This window comes from Pelecanus crispus, chromosome 4 (assembly GCF_030463565.1).
Source record: "Pelecanus crispus isolate bPelCri1 chromosome 4, bPelCri1.pri, whole genome shotgun sequence".
NCBI classification, from domain to species: domain Eukaryota; kingdom Metazoa; phylum Chordata; class Aves; order Pelecaniformes; family Pelecanidae; genus Pelecanus; species Pelecanus crispus.
The window spans coordinates 62,311,803-62,334,641 of record NC_134646.1 but is presented as its reverse complement, the minus strand read 5'-3'; the positions used below and the strand labels follow the sequence as shown (position 1 = coordinate 62,334,641).

The following is a 22,839-nucleotide window of genomic DNA, read 5'->3' as shown; positions in this document are numbered from 1 at the left end:
TGAAGAAAAGGTTTTGTAATACACAGAAGTACTATGCCACGTAGACTCTGCAGAGATCAACACTATAAGCCTGCAGTATGGCAGAGAATTTTCCCTTCAAACCACTAAGAAAACCAATATAACTTATTAAATCAGGTTTTAATTATTTTAACACGCACAAAAAAAAAAAAGCTAGTAAATATAAACATTCAGTCAAAAGCCAGTGTGTCTAGACTAAGGTCAAACTGAATAGAATTGATGCAAACAATTACTGTGATGGGTTGGGAGAACAAAGGGATGTAGAAATTAGGAGAGAAGGAGAGCAAATGGCAGATGCCCCCTTTAAATAGTAGTACATTTTGTAAATTGAACTTCAGACACTAGTGTAATCCTTATGCGTTTCTCAAAGCAGTGGATCACACAGTCCTCATAACCCATTCCCTTTTCTGATTATACCTCAACACATACTGAGTGAGGTGATGGGAGTTCATATATCAACCTTTTAATGAAGTAGGCCATTTCTCTCTATTCACTATCTGCTATGACATGTTTAGAGATAGTGAAACTCAAACATAAAAGTCATGAATAGCACACTTGTTAAGGTTGGTTCATATTTGTGGAATATGCTTTTACAGGAATAAAGGATGATGACAGAAGGCTATTACTTTCAGAAGAATAAGCATAATAGCATAACTTTTACTTCTTGAAATCAAGACAGAAGAGATACATAGATGGAGAGATTAATACCTCTGTGTATGAGGAAAAGATTACATATTTGAGTAAGTCATTAGATAAAATCAGATGGGCATTAAACCAGGCATCATGCGTCACCATCACATGTTTTACAGTGACAGCATACAGGATTTCAACTGCTTGAAAACAGGACGGTAATTTTTGGACATGTTTAGCTTCTAAACTCCTGCTTCCCTCAAAGCAAATACTACATACTATTATACAGGACATTTCAATCCAGGTATTATGTGAAAAAATAAAATAGGACTAGAGAAGCTTGTAAATCATATTTTTCCACTATATGTTTGAGCTATATTTCCCTTCAAGTGTCAGATCTAAATTCCTCATCCTTATTAAAGGCCACGTACTCTCTAAGACTTTGACTAAGTCTAAGTCTCTAAGTCTTGAGTATGTCATTCAAATTAGCTTTGCAGTTTGGAGGCATCGGATTCTATAACAAAAATTATTATTGTTATATAACATACTTGTATAATTATATATAAATTATATGTTTTATATACAATATAATCATTATACATATATACACAAGATATACATACATACAGTCCACAGAGAGACAGTACAGTGTATTATATATGTGGATGGACTGTGCAGAACTGCACTATGGATAAAACAGCAGTCTCAAGCTCCACAGCAGAAGCTTACAAACTGTGAAATGAACGCAGAGTTTCCGTGTACGTTTATGTTCAAATGGAAGAGGTCATATTTTGTAGAAGCAAGAATACACATATTTTCTTTGGTTTAAAAGGAAGTCAGCACAACCCTCAGTAAATCAGTAACTTTATAAAAAGTAGTAGTAATTCACATGTTCTGGGACACTTTGCCCCAAGGAAACAGCTATAAAAGAATTGCCATCCTCATGTCCCCACATGAAATATCTTAAGTTTTAAAAAAGATACGTACCACTGTAGAGTTTTATCATGTCTGCTGTTAGAAATCTCTTTATTATCAGATATGCAGTGCCAGGCTCTGGTAGTGAACTCCAGTGAAGAACTTGTTCTAGTACATTCTCTGTATAATGCAGAGGACGTTCTGAAAAATGCCGGGAAGGGGGAGGGGGGGAACACAATGCTGAAATTAAAAAAAACCCCAAGATTGGAGGCCCTTAGAAATTACACATGCCTATATACAATGCTGTCTTGGTCACTTTGAGCTATAGAAGAAAAACACTGCTTTCAAAGTAAGACAATTAGGCACTTCATTGACTTTCTGCAGCAACCCCTCTGCTGGCAGGGTCTGCACAGGTTAACAAGTATCAAATTAAAGAAGCAATAGTCAAATGTTCAGTGATTCTTTTGTATTTAGTTACCAATATTTTCTTATGTAAAGACACTAAAACACTGCTTTCAAACTAAATACAGAAGTTAGGAACTATCACAGGCCATACCTAAAAATGATCAAACAGAACTGAGACCTGCAGCTATACTGGGCCTCACTGGCCTCGATACAAAAATGAATCATCATAGCTACTGATTCTCTGCAATCAAAACCCAAAGAATTTGGAGCAGTTACAGTGAAAAAAAAAAAATTGCACAGATTATGCTGTCTGTTAATGATCAAAGCAGACTGAGACAGACTCTTGCTTTCGTTACATTCCTTTTACTAGAAGGGAAAAGTATGTTGTCTTACTAGGTCTTCTCCCTGTTGCTGTGGTTGGGGAATTTCCAGACTTGCACTTCTATATTCCAACAAGAGTTGGAATACAGCAAGATTAAAATACCAATAGATGAAGGCATGACCAGACCGTATGTACGCCCTTCAACACTTCTGTTGCTCAAACGTACGTTTGTTGATAGGTATCATCCATCCTAGAATAGAAACTCGGAGACCCTTTCACAGGACTGAAAAACTGCAGTGATAAGAAAGTCCAGCCAGTACTCCACGCAAACCCCAGTTCATATACCAAATGAAAGTAGGGAAGACCTTGCAAAGAGTCCCTAGATCTGCATTACCAGATCCAGTAGAATTCTGAGCGTGACACGTTTGGCAATACAGCCTGAAGTATCATACAAGGCAACACGCATGTGGATGGAGGGACACTGCACAGTTCCACTCTCTTAATCCTTTCTACACAAACACACACACCCCCCAGAAGGCTTTCACCTGCTCAGCAGTAAGCACCTACTATAATTCATGAAAACACAAAAACCTTAACGATGGCTTTGTGGGCTACAACTTAGAGCTGTGGATCCAAGCCTCATTTTATCTCCAAAGAGATATTTTTCCAAAAGTTCTGAGTTCCCATTTGCATACCAACTTATGTGGGTCAGGCCCTGAGAAGAGCTGGGTATAGCTCCTGGAAAGTCACACCTGTGTGACACTGTCTTGTTGGGTCCAGCAGTCTAGCCCTGTGTCTCTTGAGTACTGAGGGGAAAAGTGTGCCACCATAATCTCATTTTTCATTTCTGCTATGGTAGATGAATGTGAAATGTCAACAGCTGCTTTGGGACTGTCCAGAACTACACTCTAGCAGAACATATTTTCCTGAACACCAGAGCTGCAGAAAGCAGCAGCCACAAATAACACACTTAAGTGACAGAAAAAACTGCCATTGTTTTGGGATGCAAAAAAACTACCTTACCTATAGATTTGTTATACCATTTTATTATATGATTTTATTATTCAGGCATGACAACAAAGCAGCCTAACAAAAATACCATTCTGTAGACAGGAGCTCAATCCTTACTTTATATCACCATTTCTTCTGGCTCTGTTGTTTTAAATGGTCAAACTTTTAAAATTTCTTTTCAACTTTTGGGATACTGTGGACGCCGATGTGATAAAGTTAAAATAATTTGTTGACTTGTACAAGACAGAAAAAAATCCATTTTAAGGAGAAGAACTTTACAAATCTAAGGCAGGAAACACTGGCAAATCACCACATCTTCCTAGAACACCAGCAGTCCTAGAGTAAACACCTCCTGTTTTATTTATAGTTACATTTAAGACCACCTGTCATCATGGATTACATGGTACATAAATCATCATGCTGAAATGCATTAGCTATTTTACTGGCAACACACCTCATTTACAAACTATCCATCAAGCACAAATTACTAAAAAAATTATACACCCTATTTTGTAAAAGCATATGGTATTGAATGTTCTGTATTAGGTTAGATAAAATTATCAATTATTTCAACTTTTCTATATGCAAATAATTTAGTTGATTTTTAATGTTGCAATTTTAGTATTTTGAACAGCAAGCAGTCAACATACATGTTCAATTACCCTTTTACTTAGGTCATCATATGCTGGTAAATATCCAAAACCAGTCATTTTCACCTTAAACAATACTAACTATCAGGAGAAAATTACTTTTTAGAAAATGTAAGATTCTAACTTTCTTGACTTCTCAGGGTTCGTTTTCAGGGCAGCATATCTTAAAGAGTAAAACAACACTTACAAAACTTCAGGATTGAGCGTAACAAACTGTATACCACAACGCACTGGACAGGTACCAGGCTGTGGCAGGAACACAAGCAGAAAATTCATTTGTGTTAGAAAGACACTGTGATGTACGTTTGAAACAAATACGCAAACTTTGTTTCTGTCATGACATGTCAGAATCTCGACTTACTTGTAAATTCCTTAGGATACGTACTGTTCAGTGGTGTTTGCTAAATGATGCTAGTAAGATCAACTTGCAGCAGCAAAGACTCAAGTAGATTTTTAGTTCTTTAGTGTCACATTTGGACCAAAGACCACACAGGGCTGTTTTTCCTCTGTTATTTTCTGTGTTTCAGCCTTTTGAAAATCTGCTAGATTCAGCTATAGCACCATAGGAGTCTCCCTGATTAAGTGCCCCTTACTACATGCATAATTTTTATTTTTCAACATTAATTCAGTTTGCCTGTTCTGATGCACAGATTCTTCCAGAAAGGGGTCCACAAAGCAGACATTTCATGAACACAGTCTCTACTGATTGGAGCCAGGTGCCGAATTAGGACTTTAGTTTGCTTTTTGCTTCTTTGTTTTGGTTTTAAAACACCAGTATACTACTAGTACTTCGCGTTGTAAACTCTTGTTTCAATGGGATACACTCTAATCCCTTGCTAATATTTATTGTCCTATACAGGGCCTGTAGTGTCTCACTCTAAGCTTAATTTTGCCGATCTTCCATAGTCATTAGCTTGGACAAAATTTCTAGCCCATGCTAGTTGTTGCATCCAAATACCTCAAGAAGCTGCTGTGGGGTCTATCTTTTGTATTTAATTTTATGTTCTCTTGGCCATATCTAGTTTAGATTTCATTTGCCTGTAAGTGTTATATATCAAGTTTAAGAAAATAAAATTCCTTCTTCAAATTTTTCCATTACTCAGTCAAAACAAATAGGATTTCTAGAGTACTTGCAGGAGCTACCACGACTCTTCTAAAGAAAACAGATGCTAGCATTCTTTGTCAGTTGACACTCACATCTATGAATCTGGAAATGAATTCTATGTTACAACTCTACACAGTATCACCACAAGACTGCAAGATGCAAAGAGGGATAAGGATCATTTATTTTAAGTCAAAAAGGAGAATGCAATTCCATTCTTGTTATTGATACTCAGTCTTGACCTTGGCAGTATATCAGGAATACTAGTAAATCTAAAGAGATTATTGTAAGCACATCTGAAAATCAAGTACAACAAAACTATTCAAACAATCTTGGAACATTTAGTAATCTTAGTTTTCTCCATTTTTTAGAGGGTTTTTTTTTTTTTTTCTTAACTTGAAAATAGGTATCTTCACTACAGAAATCATCTAGTCCACAGTCCACTTCCGTAACATGAAAATAAGAGCAGCAACTTACTGTGAAGTACAAATAGATGTTGCTTTTTATCAAAAGGGTATTTCTGTCCCCCACATATTCTTCAAAAATCAGATTACATTAGTGAGTATTCATCAAAATACAATGTTTTATTTTAAAAAATCTCTATTACTTTATGTTAAGTATCTCTAATAGTAAAGTGCAAGCTCCAGCATGCATAAAGCACTCCCAATGTTAAAACCTCTTTACAGTTCACGAATACTGTGACATTTGCTCCTGTTGGCAGCAGAACTGTATTTAATACAAAATGTTTCAGGATTCTGCTAGAGACACCACAATGCCACTTGCCATAAACAGAGAATTATGCAACTTCATGCCTCCTTTTACATCTATACACGTAAAATAATTGATTAAATAATAAAAAGATACTTCCCCCTAAGTATTACATGTATTTTCTCATTTCATTTTCTGAAAAACATTATTCCTTATACAATCAACTGCTGTCATTCTAATGAAAATAAGTTTCTTCCTTGAGACTTATTGGTAATACCTACTTTTCTATAGCTGATGACTAATGAACTGCAAAGCAGAGTCATATAAAGAATATTTTGTCAGCCCCCAATTTATAAGCATTTTAAAACAGTTCATCACATTATTTCTGGCAAAGTGTAGAAAGAATTCACGTAAATGTCTCAGTGACCAAATGTAAAACAATGGCATGAAGGCTAATTTTTTTTTGTTTCTATAAACTTTTTAGTAAATCTTCAACTAAGATTTTGATTAGGTATTGAAAAATAAAAGTAATAAAATTTGATAGGCATGCATAAACTTAAGTGTCACTAACCTAGCTCTCCATTTTCAAGAACTTCAAAAGCAGCCCAGATATCATCTTTGTTGGGAATAATGTTTTTGATTCCTAAAACATCATTAGTTAATTCTTCTGCTTCCATCAAAGGTGATACCTGTAATACAAATTGAGTCACTTTATAATATATTACAATTCCCGATTTCTGATTTATTTTTTCAAAATCTTCTTCCCTACAATTGACCTTAAAAAAAAAAAAAGCAGATAGTAATACTGAGTTGAAAATGCATAAATTATTTATCAGACTGCAGCATGCTTTCCTTATTTGGTTTCATGACATCAAATTTATAACTTTTAGCTGACTGATAACTTGGTAACTTGAAATTCCTTTTCTCTACACTTGAAAAATTAGTTTTTTTTTTCCTCAGCATCCAAACAATAGAGCACTACTACATGGAGATGCGTGTGTTTAAAATATGCTATCAGATACAAGGCTGAAAAATCTCAATTATAGTAAGTAACAAGCTTTGGTTTCTTAGTACTCAAGGAGAGCAGATAGCCACTGGCAAAAAGAAAAATCAGGAGGAAGGTCATTTAAATGGCCTTGTAGTATTGAATAAAACCAGCATTCGCTGTGTCCTTGTTAATGTTCTTCTGCGTTGCAGCCATAGAGCTGCAAGAATTTATACCACTGCAGTAAAACTAAAGGATGATGCCTCCCCTTTAAAATTGTATCATAACATTGTCCTTAAAAATGCAGAATAATCAGTCTTTAAAAAATTTAAGACACAGCAATTTTTTTAAAGATTATTTAAAAGAATAGTGATAGATATAAATTCATACTTTCATTATGTAATTACATAAAATCGTGATGAAAATATATTTGGTATACTTCATGAGAAAGTGCTTAGTAAAAACACTGTATCACTTCTATATACTAACCCTGATTATAATACTACAGTCTGGCTCCTTTCTTTCCACGTAAACTTCAATAAGCAAGTCTCCAGCCTGGGAAACCTGAAACAAAACACAAAAAAAAAATTAAACTGTCTTAAAAATATTTTATATATCCTTTTAAATTGAAAAAGTACAATTATTATCTAGTAGATATGCTAGAACCTACTGAACCCAAACTCATCTACAAAAATAGCGCAAATTTTGACTCTAATGGGAAAACCTGCACTACATTCATTTTTATTTGACTACTGTAAGGAAAAAAAAAACCCAAACCAAAACAACAACAACAAAAAAAACCCCAAACCAAACAAACTATTCACAGATTCAGGAAGAAAATCCAAACCCTGACTAAATCCAACAGGATTATATCAAATGGAATGAACACGCTTTACAAATATACATTCAAGAGCAGGAAAACTAGGGGAGACATGAAATAAGCGGAAATTTCAAATTTATCTTTAAGGTTGCTATGTCTAAGACATGAGTGTACCTTAGTATCTTACACTGTCAGAACCGTAACTCTGCTTTAGAGGTTAGCCAGGCTCACTTCAGAGCCAAAACAGATGAATAAAATTTAAAACCATGAAAAAGACATGACAGGAACCCCAAACTAAAATGAGTTACTTAAAAATGAGAGGAAAAATTACAAATAACAGAATAATTGTCATATAGCCATACGTACAGATCCAGATAATAAAAATTCATTACTATGAAGACTACATTTATGATTATTAATCATAAAGAAAACTTGTCATTACATAGTCAAAAAAAGGAATCAAAACAAATGTTCTTGATATCAATCTCTGTTAAAGATACCTCTTCATATTTGTTGGCTAAATATCTAAACTTTATGTACCATGCTAACATATGGAGAAATTAGAGGATAAAGCAAATGTATTACATAACATATAATAGTTTAATATACTCAATACCAACAAATACAATTTAAGAACGTGTAATAATATGAAACTTACACAGAAATTAGAAAGTCAGTAAACCCAACATTTTATGATCACGGAGAAAGATCTGATTCATGAGAAGGAATTTAGTATTTTCTATCATTACTAGGTTTGCTTGTCTATGGCAATAAAATTATCTTCGTGGATGAGAAGTTACTTTTCTACAGTTAAAAATGTCTCACATTTTGCCTGTAGTCCCTTGCAATATAGTCATAACCATCTTCAAAAGATTGTAATTCATCCTAGTACCAAAAATATTTTCTAAAACTAAATATGTTGTGATGATCAGAGCATAAGAAGAAAAAATAAGGTAGAAAACTGGACCTTTCAGGAGATGTACCCTTTTATTAATAAGCCAATATAAAGAATTAATAATCAAATGAACATTAAGAATAACAATCTGTGTCTTAATTTTGAGAACAGTATTCATAGTGATGCTACTTATATATTACTACAGAGGAAGAGGTTAAGAAAAGTAAAAAAACCTGCATCATATACAGAATAAGATATAGAGAAAATTATAGGAACAGGCAAGCTTTGGGATACTTTTTGACTAATTTACAGAAGCTAAAACTACATTTTGGTAGAAAAATAAATGGCAGCACTCAATTTTAAAGGACATTAACATTCTAAAAACCGGTGACTTTAAAGTTAGTTTAGCCTCTGAGAATAGAAAACTAATGGAAACATTTGTGAGGAAAAACATTACAAAGCTACTTTGAAGAAAGCCACTTAATTATAGTGGCACAGACTCAAAAAAGCTCATTTAGTTGTAAAATTTGCTTTTCAGATGATATTACAGAAAAAGGTTGGAAATAAGAATGAAGCTGACATTTGATTTCCACTGGGCTCATGTAAACAACTGTATGGAGAGAAAATGTGATGTAAATTACAGCAGCAAACAGAAACAGCTGGCATAAGTATATGGTGGACAGAAAATGAAGAGTGGCTAATGAAGTGCCACCTGGAACGGAACTTCAGTGACATTTCAGACATGAGAACTTCCAGGCCTTCAGCAGAAATTTGGTTCACTTCTCTGAAGACTCTGCATCAGCATCCTGGAGATAATTCTCCTATAGCAACCTATATACTCAAATGTATTAAGTATCCGCATCAATGATTTTTCCCACAAATATGCACACATTTTGATGCAATAATGTCAGACTGTCAGATGTTAAATGAAAAGGATTCTTACACACAATTCTTGATTGTAGCTGTTTGAGGCCTAAGTTGCCAATCACCCATGCTGTTACATAGAATCATAGAATCATTTAGGTTGGAAAAGACCTTTAAGATCATCCAGTCCAACCATTAACCTAACATTACCAAGTCCACACTAAACCAATTAAGGGTAGACTAGACTAAACCATGTCCCATACATCACTCAGTCTGCACCATGTCATCAGTTTTAACAGTAGCTGGAAGCTCATCCAAAAAAAGTTCCCAAAGAGCTACCTCTCCTGCATGAGTCTGAAAGTCCCATCTCCATGCTACATGGTCTGCATATGTGAGTCTTGCATAGGCACTGTCTTGCAAACTGCTTACAGGCTGAATGATGGTAGCTACTGACAGAGGAAGTAGAGCAGCTGAAAAAGAGCATGTTTCAGCATACCCCCTTGTTTCACTGAAGTAATGAAAGACATCAATTTAAAGCTACACCACTTGACTAACCACTGTTTCTACTCTGAAAATGATTTTCCTAGTTCAGGTCTGTACTGGCAAATACAGCTCATGACAACTGGCTGGGGTCTGGCTATTCTTTATATAGTGTTAATGAAAGCATCAAATCCTAGGTTGGACTTGACAGCAGCAGTTTAAAAGAAGTTTATATGGCCAAGCCTGGTAAAATATAAAGTGTAGGCATCCATATAATCTAGTCTTCCGAAATTATGAGTAATACGCACTTTATACTCATGATAGAAGTTACAAGTGTAAAGCATAACAAAGAGGAAGGTCCAACTTTGTTAAAAGCACTTAAGTGTTAGTGAAGGTCTGGCTCTAATGTGTTCCCTCAGCAAAATCTACTTACAGCACCATGCATAGTTAGGGAAATGTTAAAATTCTTCCAGAGAAAAATATATAAAATCCCAAAACATCCTTGTAACCACCTAGCAGAAGCTTCTTCAATCAGTGGGCTTCAGGCAGTAAATACTTTGAAATAATATCAAGTGCACCATCTTTGATCAGCATTACTCCCTTTTACATTCAAGTGGTCCCAGGCATTAGACATCCATGCATTTCACATGTTATGTGCACATGGAGTTCCAGAAAAATGTATTTTTGAATTGAAACACTAGTTAATCACGTCTGCTACAGACAAACTGGCAGCTGGCATAAAATGTTCCACAGCTTAATTCAGAAGGAAAAATGTTCATAGCCACAATCAAATTGCCACAAATGAGAGTCAGGCTCTTGAGGACTCCATTCTTCAGTTGTTATATTCAAGGGGTAATAGGCTGACATAACAGAGAGAATGCAGTCCCTATCCTTAAAAGCAGTTCAATCTTCACTTTATCAACCATTAAAAGGCAGAAGGTTTGTTCCAATGTCCACTGCTTGTTTAGAAAGCTAAAAAGAAAAAGGCCATTATCTCTGGGGCAAATGCTGCCAAACAACTAAGGTCTCCTGAGTTCATATTTGCTTGCTTGACTTCTGGTAGCTCTTTTTCCAGGAAATGCCATACAGAGTAAAGATACCAATGATTTGAGAAGATCCAAAAACATTCTCTAACCCAGCATTTCATGATGTCTTCAGATACAATATTGACAGAGATTAATTAATAAAATCTAGCAGCTCAGTTACTGTTTTCCTCATACCAGGTTGTGAAAACGTGTACTGAATATTAAGAATTCATGTTTTCCAAGTAGGAATCTCAAATTACTTCAGATACAAAATGCTAAACTGCCCCAGTGACCAAGTTTGTTCTAAGAATGTTGCATTACTTCTTTTCTTTATAGGGAGAACGTCATCAACCACAGCTTTAAGTTGAAGTCATTGTCCTATTTGGAAAACAGGGGAATCGATCATTCTGTATACTGTTTTCCATTTTATGCCATTCAAGTCTATATTAAAGAATAAAACCATAAAACAATGTACACAATTTATAGTGCACATCCATTTTGCCCACATGACACAAATAATATAGCATACAATATTTGATTAGGTCTTAATAGTAAAATATTTCTAGAAGAGAGTGAAAAAGGTGGTACTTTACTACAATAATTTTTCATTAATAATCAACTTTTCTGTCTCCTTTTCAGGCTGAGGTTTTCTAGCATACAGATATTTCTGATATATTTTTCCTTTGTTTATGTAACAGTTCATATGGAAATCCACAGTGCTTGCTCACATAAGGTCTTGAGCAACGCAAAAAGAGACTAAACAGATTTTTTTTTGTGTTTGATTTCTCAATAGCAATCCTCCAAACAATCACTTATGTACATGTGTATCCAATGAACTAGCCTTTTCTATTAAAACATTCCTGGTACCTGAAGTTTCTCTTCTTACTTAGGACTGGTGCCATCTTGGTAAAGCTGAGGAGCTCGATCCAGCTAACCATTAAACTCATCCAGGATACACTCAGAACAAGCCTACTGCCAAACCCAATGATTTGAAATCACGCTTCCAAGACAGTGCCATAACAGGCAGGCTCTAAGTTATTCCAGATGATTGTAAAGTTGTGGAAGGATTGTGAAGGGGTGTAACCAGATACAACGGAAATAATACACTCCACTGCATCTAATAAAGCTGTACCACACTGTAACCACAGATATTCAAGAGAAGGAGAAATGCATTCAGGTCAGCCCTTACCTTGCTCAAGGAAATATTTAGCCTCCTCATTCCTCATCTGCATATTAAAATGGAAGAAAATATTCAAGTTCTCCTTTAGGAAGGACCTTATCTTAAGATGATGGTTTGGGTGTGTGAATCAGTATCTGACACACAGGTGTTCAGGCATGCAAGAAAGAGAATTTAAGAGGCTCCTTCCTTCAGCATCCCAGCTACTGGCTAGGTCAGAAGGCTTCCTATGCAGCATGCTGACTGTTAAGACTCCAAGTCTCCCTACCCATTTCACAAGTAACTTAAGTGCTTAATCTGGGACAGAACAGTACATCCGGGATTCAGGAGCCTTGCACTAAATTCTTAAAATAGAAATACTGCTTCTTACATGACACAATGCCTGAGTTCATGCCACCAGCAACCTAAGAGCATGGGCCTGGAAAGAACCAGGGCACACTCTGGTCAGGCCTCTGCTCTGAGCAGCTGGGGTCCCAGGATCACAGAGCAAGCTCAGGCAGTACTTCTGTACCTCAGGTAAGGTTAGCCTTTGTGCACCTAAGACTTTTGGATTTTCACAACTCTATGTGGTACGCAAACTCAAGACCGCCTGCCAGGAGGTGAAAAAAAAAAAAAACCACACACCCAAACCAAACCCACAACGCTGAGATGGAAGTCATAGCTATGGTATAATAACTTACTCTGGAAATCATCTGAGAAAGTACTTAATGCATACAGCAAAAATTCGCAGATAAACACAGGTGATAACATTATTCAATGAAATTTAATATCAGTGACATGTCACACCTAGGAGACTCAGTAGGGAGACTCCACAGTCCAGCTGAGACTCATAGGTACTAAATACTTAGACACGATGTATTTACTACGTTCTTTGGAGAACTTTTTTCCCATAGGATGAAAAAAATAGATATTCAAATGTATACATTTGTCCTGGTTTCAGCTGGGATAGAGTTAATTTTTGTCCTAGTAGCTGGGGTAGTGTTGTGTTTTGGATTTAGAATGAGAAGAACGTTGGTAACACAGTGATGTTTTAGTTGTTGCTAAGTAGTGTTTATACTAGTTAAGGACTTTGCAGCTTCCCATGCTCTGCCAGGTACACAAGAAGCTGGGAGGGGGCACAGCCAGAATAGTTGATCCAAACTGGCCAAAGGGCTATTCCATACCGTATGACGTCATGCTCAGTATATAAACTGGGGGGGGACTTGGCCGGGGAGCAGCAATCGCTGCTCGGGAACTGTCTGGGTATCAGTCGGCGGGTGGTGAGCAATTGCATTGTGTGTCACTTGCTTTGCATATTCTTTTATCATTATTATTACTATTATTTTCTATTCCTCTGCTGTCCTATTAAACTGCCTTTATCTCAACCCACAGGTTTTACTTTTTTTTTCCAATTCTCTCCCCCATCCCACTGGGGTGGAGGGAGGGTGAGCGAGCGGCTGTGTGGTGCTCAGTTGCCGACTGGGGTTAAACCACGACAATATTTAAATACAATTCCTAATGCATTTTCTTCTTAGCCCTCTCTCTCCCTTTAAACTAAAGTAGGAAGTACCATTTTCTTCTATTTTGTAAGTTCTATTTGTACAAGTGTTCTCTCTGAAGCTAAAAGTAGTCATTTCTAGCAATGTGTTAAGAATGAGTGAGAACAAATTTGACAGTTGCATACCTCCTAATAGAGTAAGAAGTCCTTTCACTGCTGCCTTCCAAATTGTAAGTACAATAAAGCACTGCAAATCATCCCTTTCTATTTATGAGGCCTGGATGGATGAGCGAATAGCTCCTGACTGAACTCAGACATACAAACGAAGCATAGAAGCAATGGAAGCAGGGGCAGGTGACCCAAGAAAAGCGCTGAGCTGCTGTCCCATTGTGCAGGGATAAGGTTAGAAAAAACAAGGCTGACCTCGAGTTGAAGCTTGCAAGGGATGTGAAGGGCAACAGGAAAGGATTCTACATGTACATAAACAGCAAAAAGGAGACTAGGTAAAACATGGACCCACTGCTCAATAGGGTAGGGGACAAGGTGACAAATGACACAGAAGAAGCCAAGGTCTCAATGCCTTCTTTGCCTCAGTCTTTACTGATAAGACTGACCTTCAGGAATCCCAGGCTCCTGAAATCAGAGGGAAGGTCTGCAGCAAGGAAGATTACCCTCAGAGGAGAAGGACCAGGTTAAGGAGCACTTCAAGAAACTAGATGTACGTAAGTCCACGTGACCTGACAAGTAGGACCCATGAATGCTAAGGAATCTCACTGATGTCACTGTAAAGTCACTCTCAATTATCTTCAAAGAGTCATGACAACTGGGAGAGGTTCCCAAAGACTGGAAGAACACATCTTCAAGAAGGGCAAGGAGAAAGATTTGGGAAGCTACAGACTGGTCAACTTCAACTCAGCCCTTGGGAAGGTGATGGAGAAAATCCTGCTGGAAAGTGTTTCCAAACACATGAACGAGAACAAGGTGATTGGGATTAGTCATCATGGACTTACGAAGGGGAAATCATGCTTAACTAAACTGATAGTCCTCTACAATGAAGATGCTAGTGGATGAAAGAATAGCAGCAGATGTTTCTTACCTCAGTTTTAGTAAAGTCTTTGACAGTGTCTCCCATAACATCATCATCAACAAGCTGACAAAGTACACATTATATAAGTAGACAGTAATGTGGATTGAAAACTGGCTGAACAGCCAGGAGACCATTAAGTTTCATCAATGACCTGGATAATGGGACAGAGCATATCCTCAAGAAGTTTGCAGATGGTACTAAACTGGGAGGAGTGGCTGATACATTCAGAAGGACCTTGACAGGCTGGAGAACTGGGCAGAGGAACCTCATAAAATTCAACAAGGGAAAATCCAAGTCTTGCACCTTGGGAGGAGTAATCCCAGGTATCAGTATACACTGGGGGATGACCAGCTGGAAAGCAGCTTTGCCAGTGTCCTGGTTTTGGCTGGGATAGGGTTAATTTTCCTCTTAGTAGCAGGCATAGTGCTGTGTTCTGGATTTAGTAGGAGAAGAATGTTGATAACATGCTGATGTTGTAGTTGTTGCTAAGTACTGCTTGTGCTAGTCAAGGACTTTTCAGCTTCCCATGCTCTGCCAGGTGCACAAGAAGCTGGGAGGGGGCACAGCCAGAATAGTTGATCCAAACTGGCCAAAGGGCTATTCCATACCGTATGACGTCATGCTCAGTATATAAACTGGGGGGGGACTTGGCCGGGGAGCAGCAATTGCTGCTCGGGAACTGTCTGGGTATCAGTCGGCAGGTGGTGAGCAATTGCATTGTGCATCACTTGCTTTGTATATTATTATTACTATTATTATTATATTGTTATTATTATCATTACTATTTTACTTTAGTTCAGTTACTGAACTGTTCTTATCTCAACCCAGGAGTGTTTCTCACTCTTACTCCTCTGATTCTCTCCCCCATCCCATCGGGCTAGGGGGAGTGAGCGAGCAGCTGCATGGTGCTTAGTTGCTGGGGTTAAACCACGACAGCCAAGAAGGACCTTGATGGCCTAGTATAAAACAAGATGTTCATGAGCCAACAATGAGCCCTCAAAGAAAAGAATGTCAATGGCCTCCTGGGCTACATTAGGCAAAGCACTGCCAGCCGGTGGAGATAAGTGATTATTCCTTCTATTCAGTACTGGTGAAGCCACACCTGGAGTACTGTGTCCAGTGCTGGACTCCTCAGTACAAGAAAGATATGGAACTACTGGAGAGAGTCCAGATGATGAAGCAACTGTAGCATCTTTCACAAAAGAAGAGGCTGAGAGAGTTGAGACTGCTCAGCCTAGAGAAAAGAAGGCTTGCAGGGGAATCTTATCAACATGTACAAATGTCTGATGGGAGGAAATGAAGAAAACAGACTCTTCTCAGTGATGTCCAGTGACAGGACAAGAGGCAACAGGCACAAATTAAAAACACACAAAATTCAGTCTGAACACAAAGAAACAGTTATACTGTGAAGGTGGGCAAACACTGGAAGAGGTTGCCTAGAGAGGCTCCATTGTTGGAAATATAAAAAAATCTGACAGGACACAGTCCTAGGCAACCTGGTCTAAGAGGCCATAGTTGAGCAGCAGTGTAATTAGACTAGATGATCTCAGCAGGTTCCTTCAAATCTAGACAACTGGAATAAAGCTGTGTCAGGGGAAGTTCAGACTGGACATTAGAAAAGGGTTCTTCACTAAGAGGGTGGCTGATCACTGGAACACGCTTCCCAGGGAAGCGGTCTTCCAAGTCTGTCACGAGTTCAAGAAGCATCTGGATGATGCTTAGTCATATGGTTTAGTTTTAGGTAGACCTGTGAGAAGGAGGGAGTTGGGACTCAATGGTCCTTATGGGTCCCTTCCAACTTGAGATATTCTATGATTCTATGGTAATTCTGCGATGAGGTAGCAGATTTTGTTTCATTTTTAAGGTTAAAGTGATATTACTATTTTTTGTAAAGAATTTAAAGCTTAGCCATGTGTGTTATGAGAATCATGCCAGAGTCTATTAACACAGTAGGTGTAACCATCAATTCAGAAAGCTGATTATTAATGCTAGAGACTTTGCTGAAAGCAAAATAAGAACAGTTAAAATCCTGGTTCCGTCTTTCTATAACTCTGCCTCCCAACAACCTGGAGAGTCTTAGGGAAACCAGTCCAAACAGGCCCAATTATTCATGAAGGTTCCAATTTGATTATAAAGTTTAAAATTTGGGAGACTAGCTTTTCAGGTGCTGGAAGCTTTTTAATAAAGTCCTTACCATTTTTAGAAAGCCTAGACTTTTATTTTAAAAAAACAAAAGCAAGCGTCTCTTTTTTTCTTCAATAGGCAGACTTCCAAATACAATACACCTCATAAAGGTGATTTCGCAGTGGTATCTGGGGTAGAAAAATACAAAACAAAACAAAACCACTTTATTTGGGACTTCTCTATATTCCTCACAGCTTCAGTTTTAGACAAACCCACTTAGCCAGCAGTTGCTACTATATTATTCAATCCATCAACAGCCTTTCTGTTTCCTTTCTACTTTTTTCTCCTTATCTAATCAAAATGTCTCCACTGTCTCCTTCTCTACTCATGATACTCCTCTCATACCTCCCTAATTTTTCCAGAAGTTATTACAAACATTTAACCATTACAGCTTCCCAGAGTTGCCTGGAAAATGTTAATAGTGTAAAAAGCATTTTTTCTTGGTTCTAAAACCACAGAAAAGAATGTGTTTAAAAGTCTCCATTTCCACTATCTTAGGCTTCAAATTGTTATTCTCTAATCTCAATAAAGTCCTTTTCAGGGACCCCAGAATTAATAAGTTTCATTAAAGAGACTTCAACCCCTGCCTTGCAGAATGCTCTTAGAGGTATCAAATTTGGGTGGGTTTTTTTGCCACTACCAAGGCAGATGTTTCCATTCTGCAAGACAGACACTAGAAGTAAACTTTAAATTGTTTCACAGCGACTTGGTCACTCCCCACCAGGCACCAAAAGGAGGCAGTAGGCATTCTACCTTCTATATGTACATTCACAGTAGGCCATTATGGTCAGAAAGCTTCATGCCACTCTGACCCAGACAATAAGGGAATATGAGATAAAAATAAGACTCCAGATAGCAATTCACAGAACATGCAATTTCTACCTTTATTTGCAAGACCCTGCCTTCTTAATGATGGTTTACAGGGTATCACAAAACTGTTGCCGGAAGGGGGAAGGCAGCCAACAGAGAAAGCATTATAGATTTTTTTCTGCTAGTTTTCTATTAGTTTCTAAAACCCTGTAAGCTCCAAAATCACTGAAAGCTTCTCCTCCACTACTTTAGATTTCTGAAAAAGCTTTTAAGCTCCCTACATGTCCTTTTACCTCTCTTAATTCAGCCACCTCAGTAGTGTTATGAAACCTAACAATTTTTGCTTTAATTAGGACTGTACACAAATACCATTCAGACAGTGAAACATGCTATCACTTCACTGTTTCTTACCACTCTGAAGTAATTCAAAAGTTGTTACAGGTAAGACTGGAACTCAGGATGATAGTAAGTGGCATAAGATCTCCCATTTCCTTATATTGAATCCTAAAGTTCACTTTGACTGTTAGTATGTGTCTGAAGATTCCCCAGATAGTATTTGGGCTTTGGAGTTCTAGAAATGGTCAAAAACCAGGATGTGGCTAGAGATTCAGATGCTTTAAACTCAAAGGGATGGTGAAACTCTAATGAAGAGAGACCATGTATAGCCAAAGCTCATGAAATAATAAAAGTATTAATATATACGTGAAGGCATTTAATATGCATGTTTAAAACTAAAAAAAGACAGGTCATCACTTTCACACTTGCAAATGTTGACCATTTCCTTCTGATGTGGTTTAACCCCAGCCAGCAACTAAGCACCACGCAGCCGCTTGCTCACTCCCCCTAGCCCGATGGGATGGGGGAGAGAATCGGAGGAGTGAGAGTGAGAAACACTCCTGGGTTGAGATAAGAACAGTTTAATAATTGAAATAAAGTAAAATAGCAATGACAATAATAAGAATATAATAATAGTAGTAATAATAATATACAAAGCAAGTGATGCACAATGCAATTGCTCACCACCCGCTGACCGATACCCAGACAGTTCCCGAGCAGCGATCGCTGCTCCCCGGCCAACCCCCCCCCCCAGTTTATATACTGAGCATGACGTCATATGGTATGGAATAGCCCTTTGGCCAGTTTGGATCAACTATTCTGGCTGTGCCCCCTCCCAGCTTCTTGTGCACCTGGCAGAGCATGGGAAGCTGAAAAGTCCTTGACTAGCACAAGTACTACTTGGCAACAACTACAGCATCAGCGCGTTATCAACATTCTTCTCCTACTAAATCCAAAACACAGCACTATGCCTGCTACTAAGAGGAAAATTAACCCTATCCCAGCCAAAACCAGGACACCTTCTACTCAAATTTATGAAGAACAGTAAAAGCATGTAACAACCTGTAAGTTATCCCACTACTCAGGCCAGAACACAATTCCACAGTATGCTTTACACAGAATTGTTTTGGTCTATCAGTTTATGCCTCCTCTTTTGTTTTATTTGATTTCCCTCAGCTCTGTAGTAAACAACACTGGTCATTATACAAAATTAGCAATTTACATTTAGATATCTAGGTATAAAAACCTGTAAACAACAAACTAGTCTTTGTTAAAAATGTTTTCATACCCTTTATATTTGCCACTTACCTGAGTGTCTTTCCACCTGGTAATAAAACTGTTCTCTATATCCATTTGTTTGACCTGGTCTTCATTTATCTGTTTAAAATGGATCATTTTTGATCAATTAATAAGGGAGCTAGTATAAAAATTACAACACAAACTAGCTAACACTAATGTAATAAACTAAGATAAATACAAATATAAATACAGACGAATGCTTACATTTAACAACAGTAAATAATAAATAATAATGTAACAATAATAAATATTGTTACAATTAACAATACTGATAATCATGTTCTTATTGAAGCAGCTATGTAAAATATTCTATCAGTCAGAAACAGCACTTCATTGATGGGATTCATTACTATAAACTTTACCAAATACACATCAGAAGAGAGAAGACTACATGAAAAACTGCCAGACAATGTTATAGTGGCACAGTAAACTCTCAACCAAAATGGCTAATACTAATTGCCGCTAGTAGTATCTTTTCTACCTAGTTGGATTTAATGTTCTTTCTAGGCCTAAGGAACCAAACATTTTCTCTAAAGTCTTTATTGTAACCACAGCTCAGAGACAAAGAACACAGAATTCTTCCACGCTTCAGTTCTGACCAGGCCCATAAAATTTGAATAGAAGTATTATTTTTAATAGTCATAATCTCAAAATTGGTATGCTGGTTGTCATCAACAAGAATGTGCACCATTTTGGAAAACAGTAGCTCACACCAATCCTATAAATATAATGTTTCCTACACAGGCTAAGCTAGCTGGGACATAAAATTTAAAGCAGACAAAGAATGATGTCCACTGAATTAGAGCTCAAAAACCCGACAAATCCTCAGACAGTGTAACTAATAGCAAGATTATCTTTAAGAAGATTTCTATATTTTAGTGTGTCTAACAGCTGAGTAATTAGGACACTTTTATATAAAGATACTTACATCAAAAAGCTGCACATAATTTTTAATTAGATCTTCAATTACATTGACTTCTTCACTAGTTTGGCCTTTAGTTTGAAATAAGAACGACGAAAACACCATGGCTAGATTGTGAGGGTTCATATGATTGATTTCAGAACATTTTTGCACCCTGTTGAAGAAAAAATTAACATATTTAGAATGTTTCATTGTTCCTTTAATTGTCTGAGGCTCCTCTACAGAATATGGAGTGCATTTCAAAAAGCATAACAACATTAAATGCAATGAAAAAGTCTAATATTATTTGTTCTTTTTTATATTTATTTCTTTATCTCACATCTCATTACAGAAATGAAAACTCATACTTTCTATCTGCATGTCAAGTGATACCAAAATTATTTAGAATAGAATAGAATAAAAATAGAATAGAACAGTTCAGTTGGAAGGGATCTACAATGATTATCTAGTCCAACTGCCTGACCACTTCAGGGCTGACCAGAAGTTAAAGCATGCTGTTAAGGGCATTGTCCAAATGCCTCTTAAACACTGACAGGCTTGGGGCATCCATCACCTCTCTAAGGAAGCCTGTTCCAGTATTTGGCCACCCTCTCAGTAAAGAAATGTTTCCCAATACCAAGTCTGAACCTCCCCTGGCACAGATTTGAACCATTCCCACATGTCCTACCACTGGATACCAGGGAGAAGAGATCAGCACCACCCTCTCCACTTCCCCTCCTCGGGAAGCCGTAGAGAGCAATGAGGTCACGCCTCAGTCTCCTTTTCTCCAAACCAGCCAAGCCCAAAGTTCTTAGCCACTCCTCATAGGATAGGCCTTCCAGCCTTTCCACCAGTTTTGTTGCCTTCTGAACACATTCAAGGACCTTAACATCCTTCTTAAAGTGTCGGGCCCAGAACTCCACACAGTACCCAAGGTGAGGCTGCATCAACACTAAACACAGCTTCGCTATATTACCTTACATAAGTATATCCTACAAACTTATGATCCAAGATCAAACAAAATGTGGAAAGAAATTAGATTCTTCTTAGTTTCTATACTTATGGTAAAGTTTTCCTATCAGTTCTGTTGTTTACATGTGTCCTCTTTCAGAAGCACTTTAAAGTATCACAGAATTTTGGCTGTTATACACATGAATCCAAACTACTTTCAGAACAGATATAACAGCATATTAATATATCTGAAATGGATATGCTTAGAAACATCATTAAACACAATACTAACTATAATCTTTATCCCAATAATGGCTCCAATCAATTTCATAATTGCATAAATAGTTTTTAAAGGACATCTGCTAGGTACCTGGCTATGTAATGTAATTTCTAAACACAGTATCCTCTAAAGAAAAGGTTCTATACATTCTCTACCCGCTACATTTTACCAGGAATATAATTTGACTTGTTTAATAATATAATATAATATATGCCTTTACTATTTAACCATGACACTGCAGAATCATCCAAGTCACAATTATTTTGCTGCCGCTTATTTGATCTAGGAATAAGACATGACCTTTGTCGCTTAAACAAGTTTATATTTTGGATATTCTCTACTGCTACCTCAGTTGCAAAAAGAAGCACTGATGAAAACCAGAAAGGGTACCTAATTCTCAAGGTTATTATGTGCTATACAGATTGTGGAGAAGGACATTTTCCCTGAAAAAATCTTTTAATTTCAAGAACCATTTGCAACAATCCTCTGGAAGACTAGCAGACTGGGGTAAAATGAGTTCGTATAAAGAAATTACATCAAAAATTACCCTACTTGGACACATACACTGGCAGCCCTCTATCACTGTAAGGCTGTTCCATCCCATTGATATTTATAGACACCTACTGCTAAAAATACAACCGAAGAAAAAACACATTATAAATTAAAGGGAATCAAATATAATTAATCGTCACAACTAGGTAAGCTTTTGATGCTTACTACTTAATGAAACAAGCCACATTTCATTTATGGTACAGTTATACTGAGAACACATTACAAGAATTTCTCTGCTACACTGCATTATTTGCATTGACCTGTAAAGATGTTCAATTAAAGCAGCCAAAGTTGCCCTATTGACTGGTGGAAGCGTCCGAATAAAAGCTCCATACTTCCTCACACGTTCCTTTTCATTCTGTGTATCTGCCGGAAAATAATAATCATTGAGCATTATAACAACGCACACTAAAAACCAACAGCAGTTGTCATTAACTATATTAGCATCATCTAGTTATTTAAAACCACAATTTACCCAGTCAACCTCGTCTTCATAAAGGCAATACTGACAATCTACTATTAACAACATCTATTATTGTACACTAGTTCAGGGAAAGAGTATCAGCAATAAAGAGGGCCAGTTCTATGCTCAAGCACCATTTGCTATAGTTTAAGACAAAATCCCAGGATATTCCTCTCAACGGATATTTAATCTGTAGTTTGTGTGTGCACACATGTGAGTGCATCTGTGTATGCACAAGTGCAAATGTACTTCTAGGAGTTCCCAGAGATGAGAAAGGAAAAGACCTTTTCATCTTTTTTATTTTTATTGGAAAAGTGTCTTAAGGTCTGAAGTAGTTTAAAGATCCAAATATATAAGACTGATAAGAGGAGAGCAAAGGGGAAGGGGCGGTGAATAAGTTGTACAAAGTTACATAGCTGAACAGTGGCAGAGCCGATGATAGGAATTCCAGTCTTGCCAATTACAGTATCTGAGACACAGCCACAGCTCTCT

General features: G+C 37.2%; 1 protein-coding gene across 1 annotated transcript in view; it reads right to left on the bottom strand.

The window, feature by feature from the left end:
* Positions 1-22,839, bottom strand: part of ARAP2 (ArfGAP with RhoGAP domain, ankyrin repeat and PH domain 2) — a 123,884-nt gene that overhangs the window by 21,973 nt on the left and 79,072 nt on the right. The window contains 6 exon segments of the mRNA XM_075709047.1: positions 1,636-1,764; positions 6,333-6,450; positions 7,236-7,310; positions 19,210-19,278; positions 20,129-20,276; positions 22,145-22,250. Coding sequence (XP_075565162.1) covers positions 1,636-1,764; positions 6,333-6,450; positions 7,236-7,310; positions 19,210-19,278; positions 20,129-20,276; positions 22,145-22,250 — 645 coding nt within the window.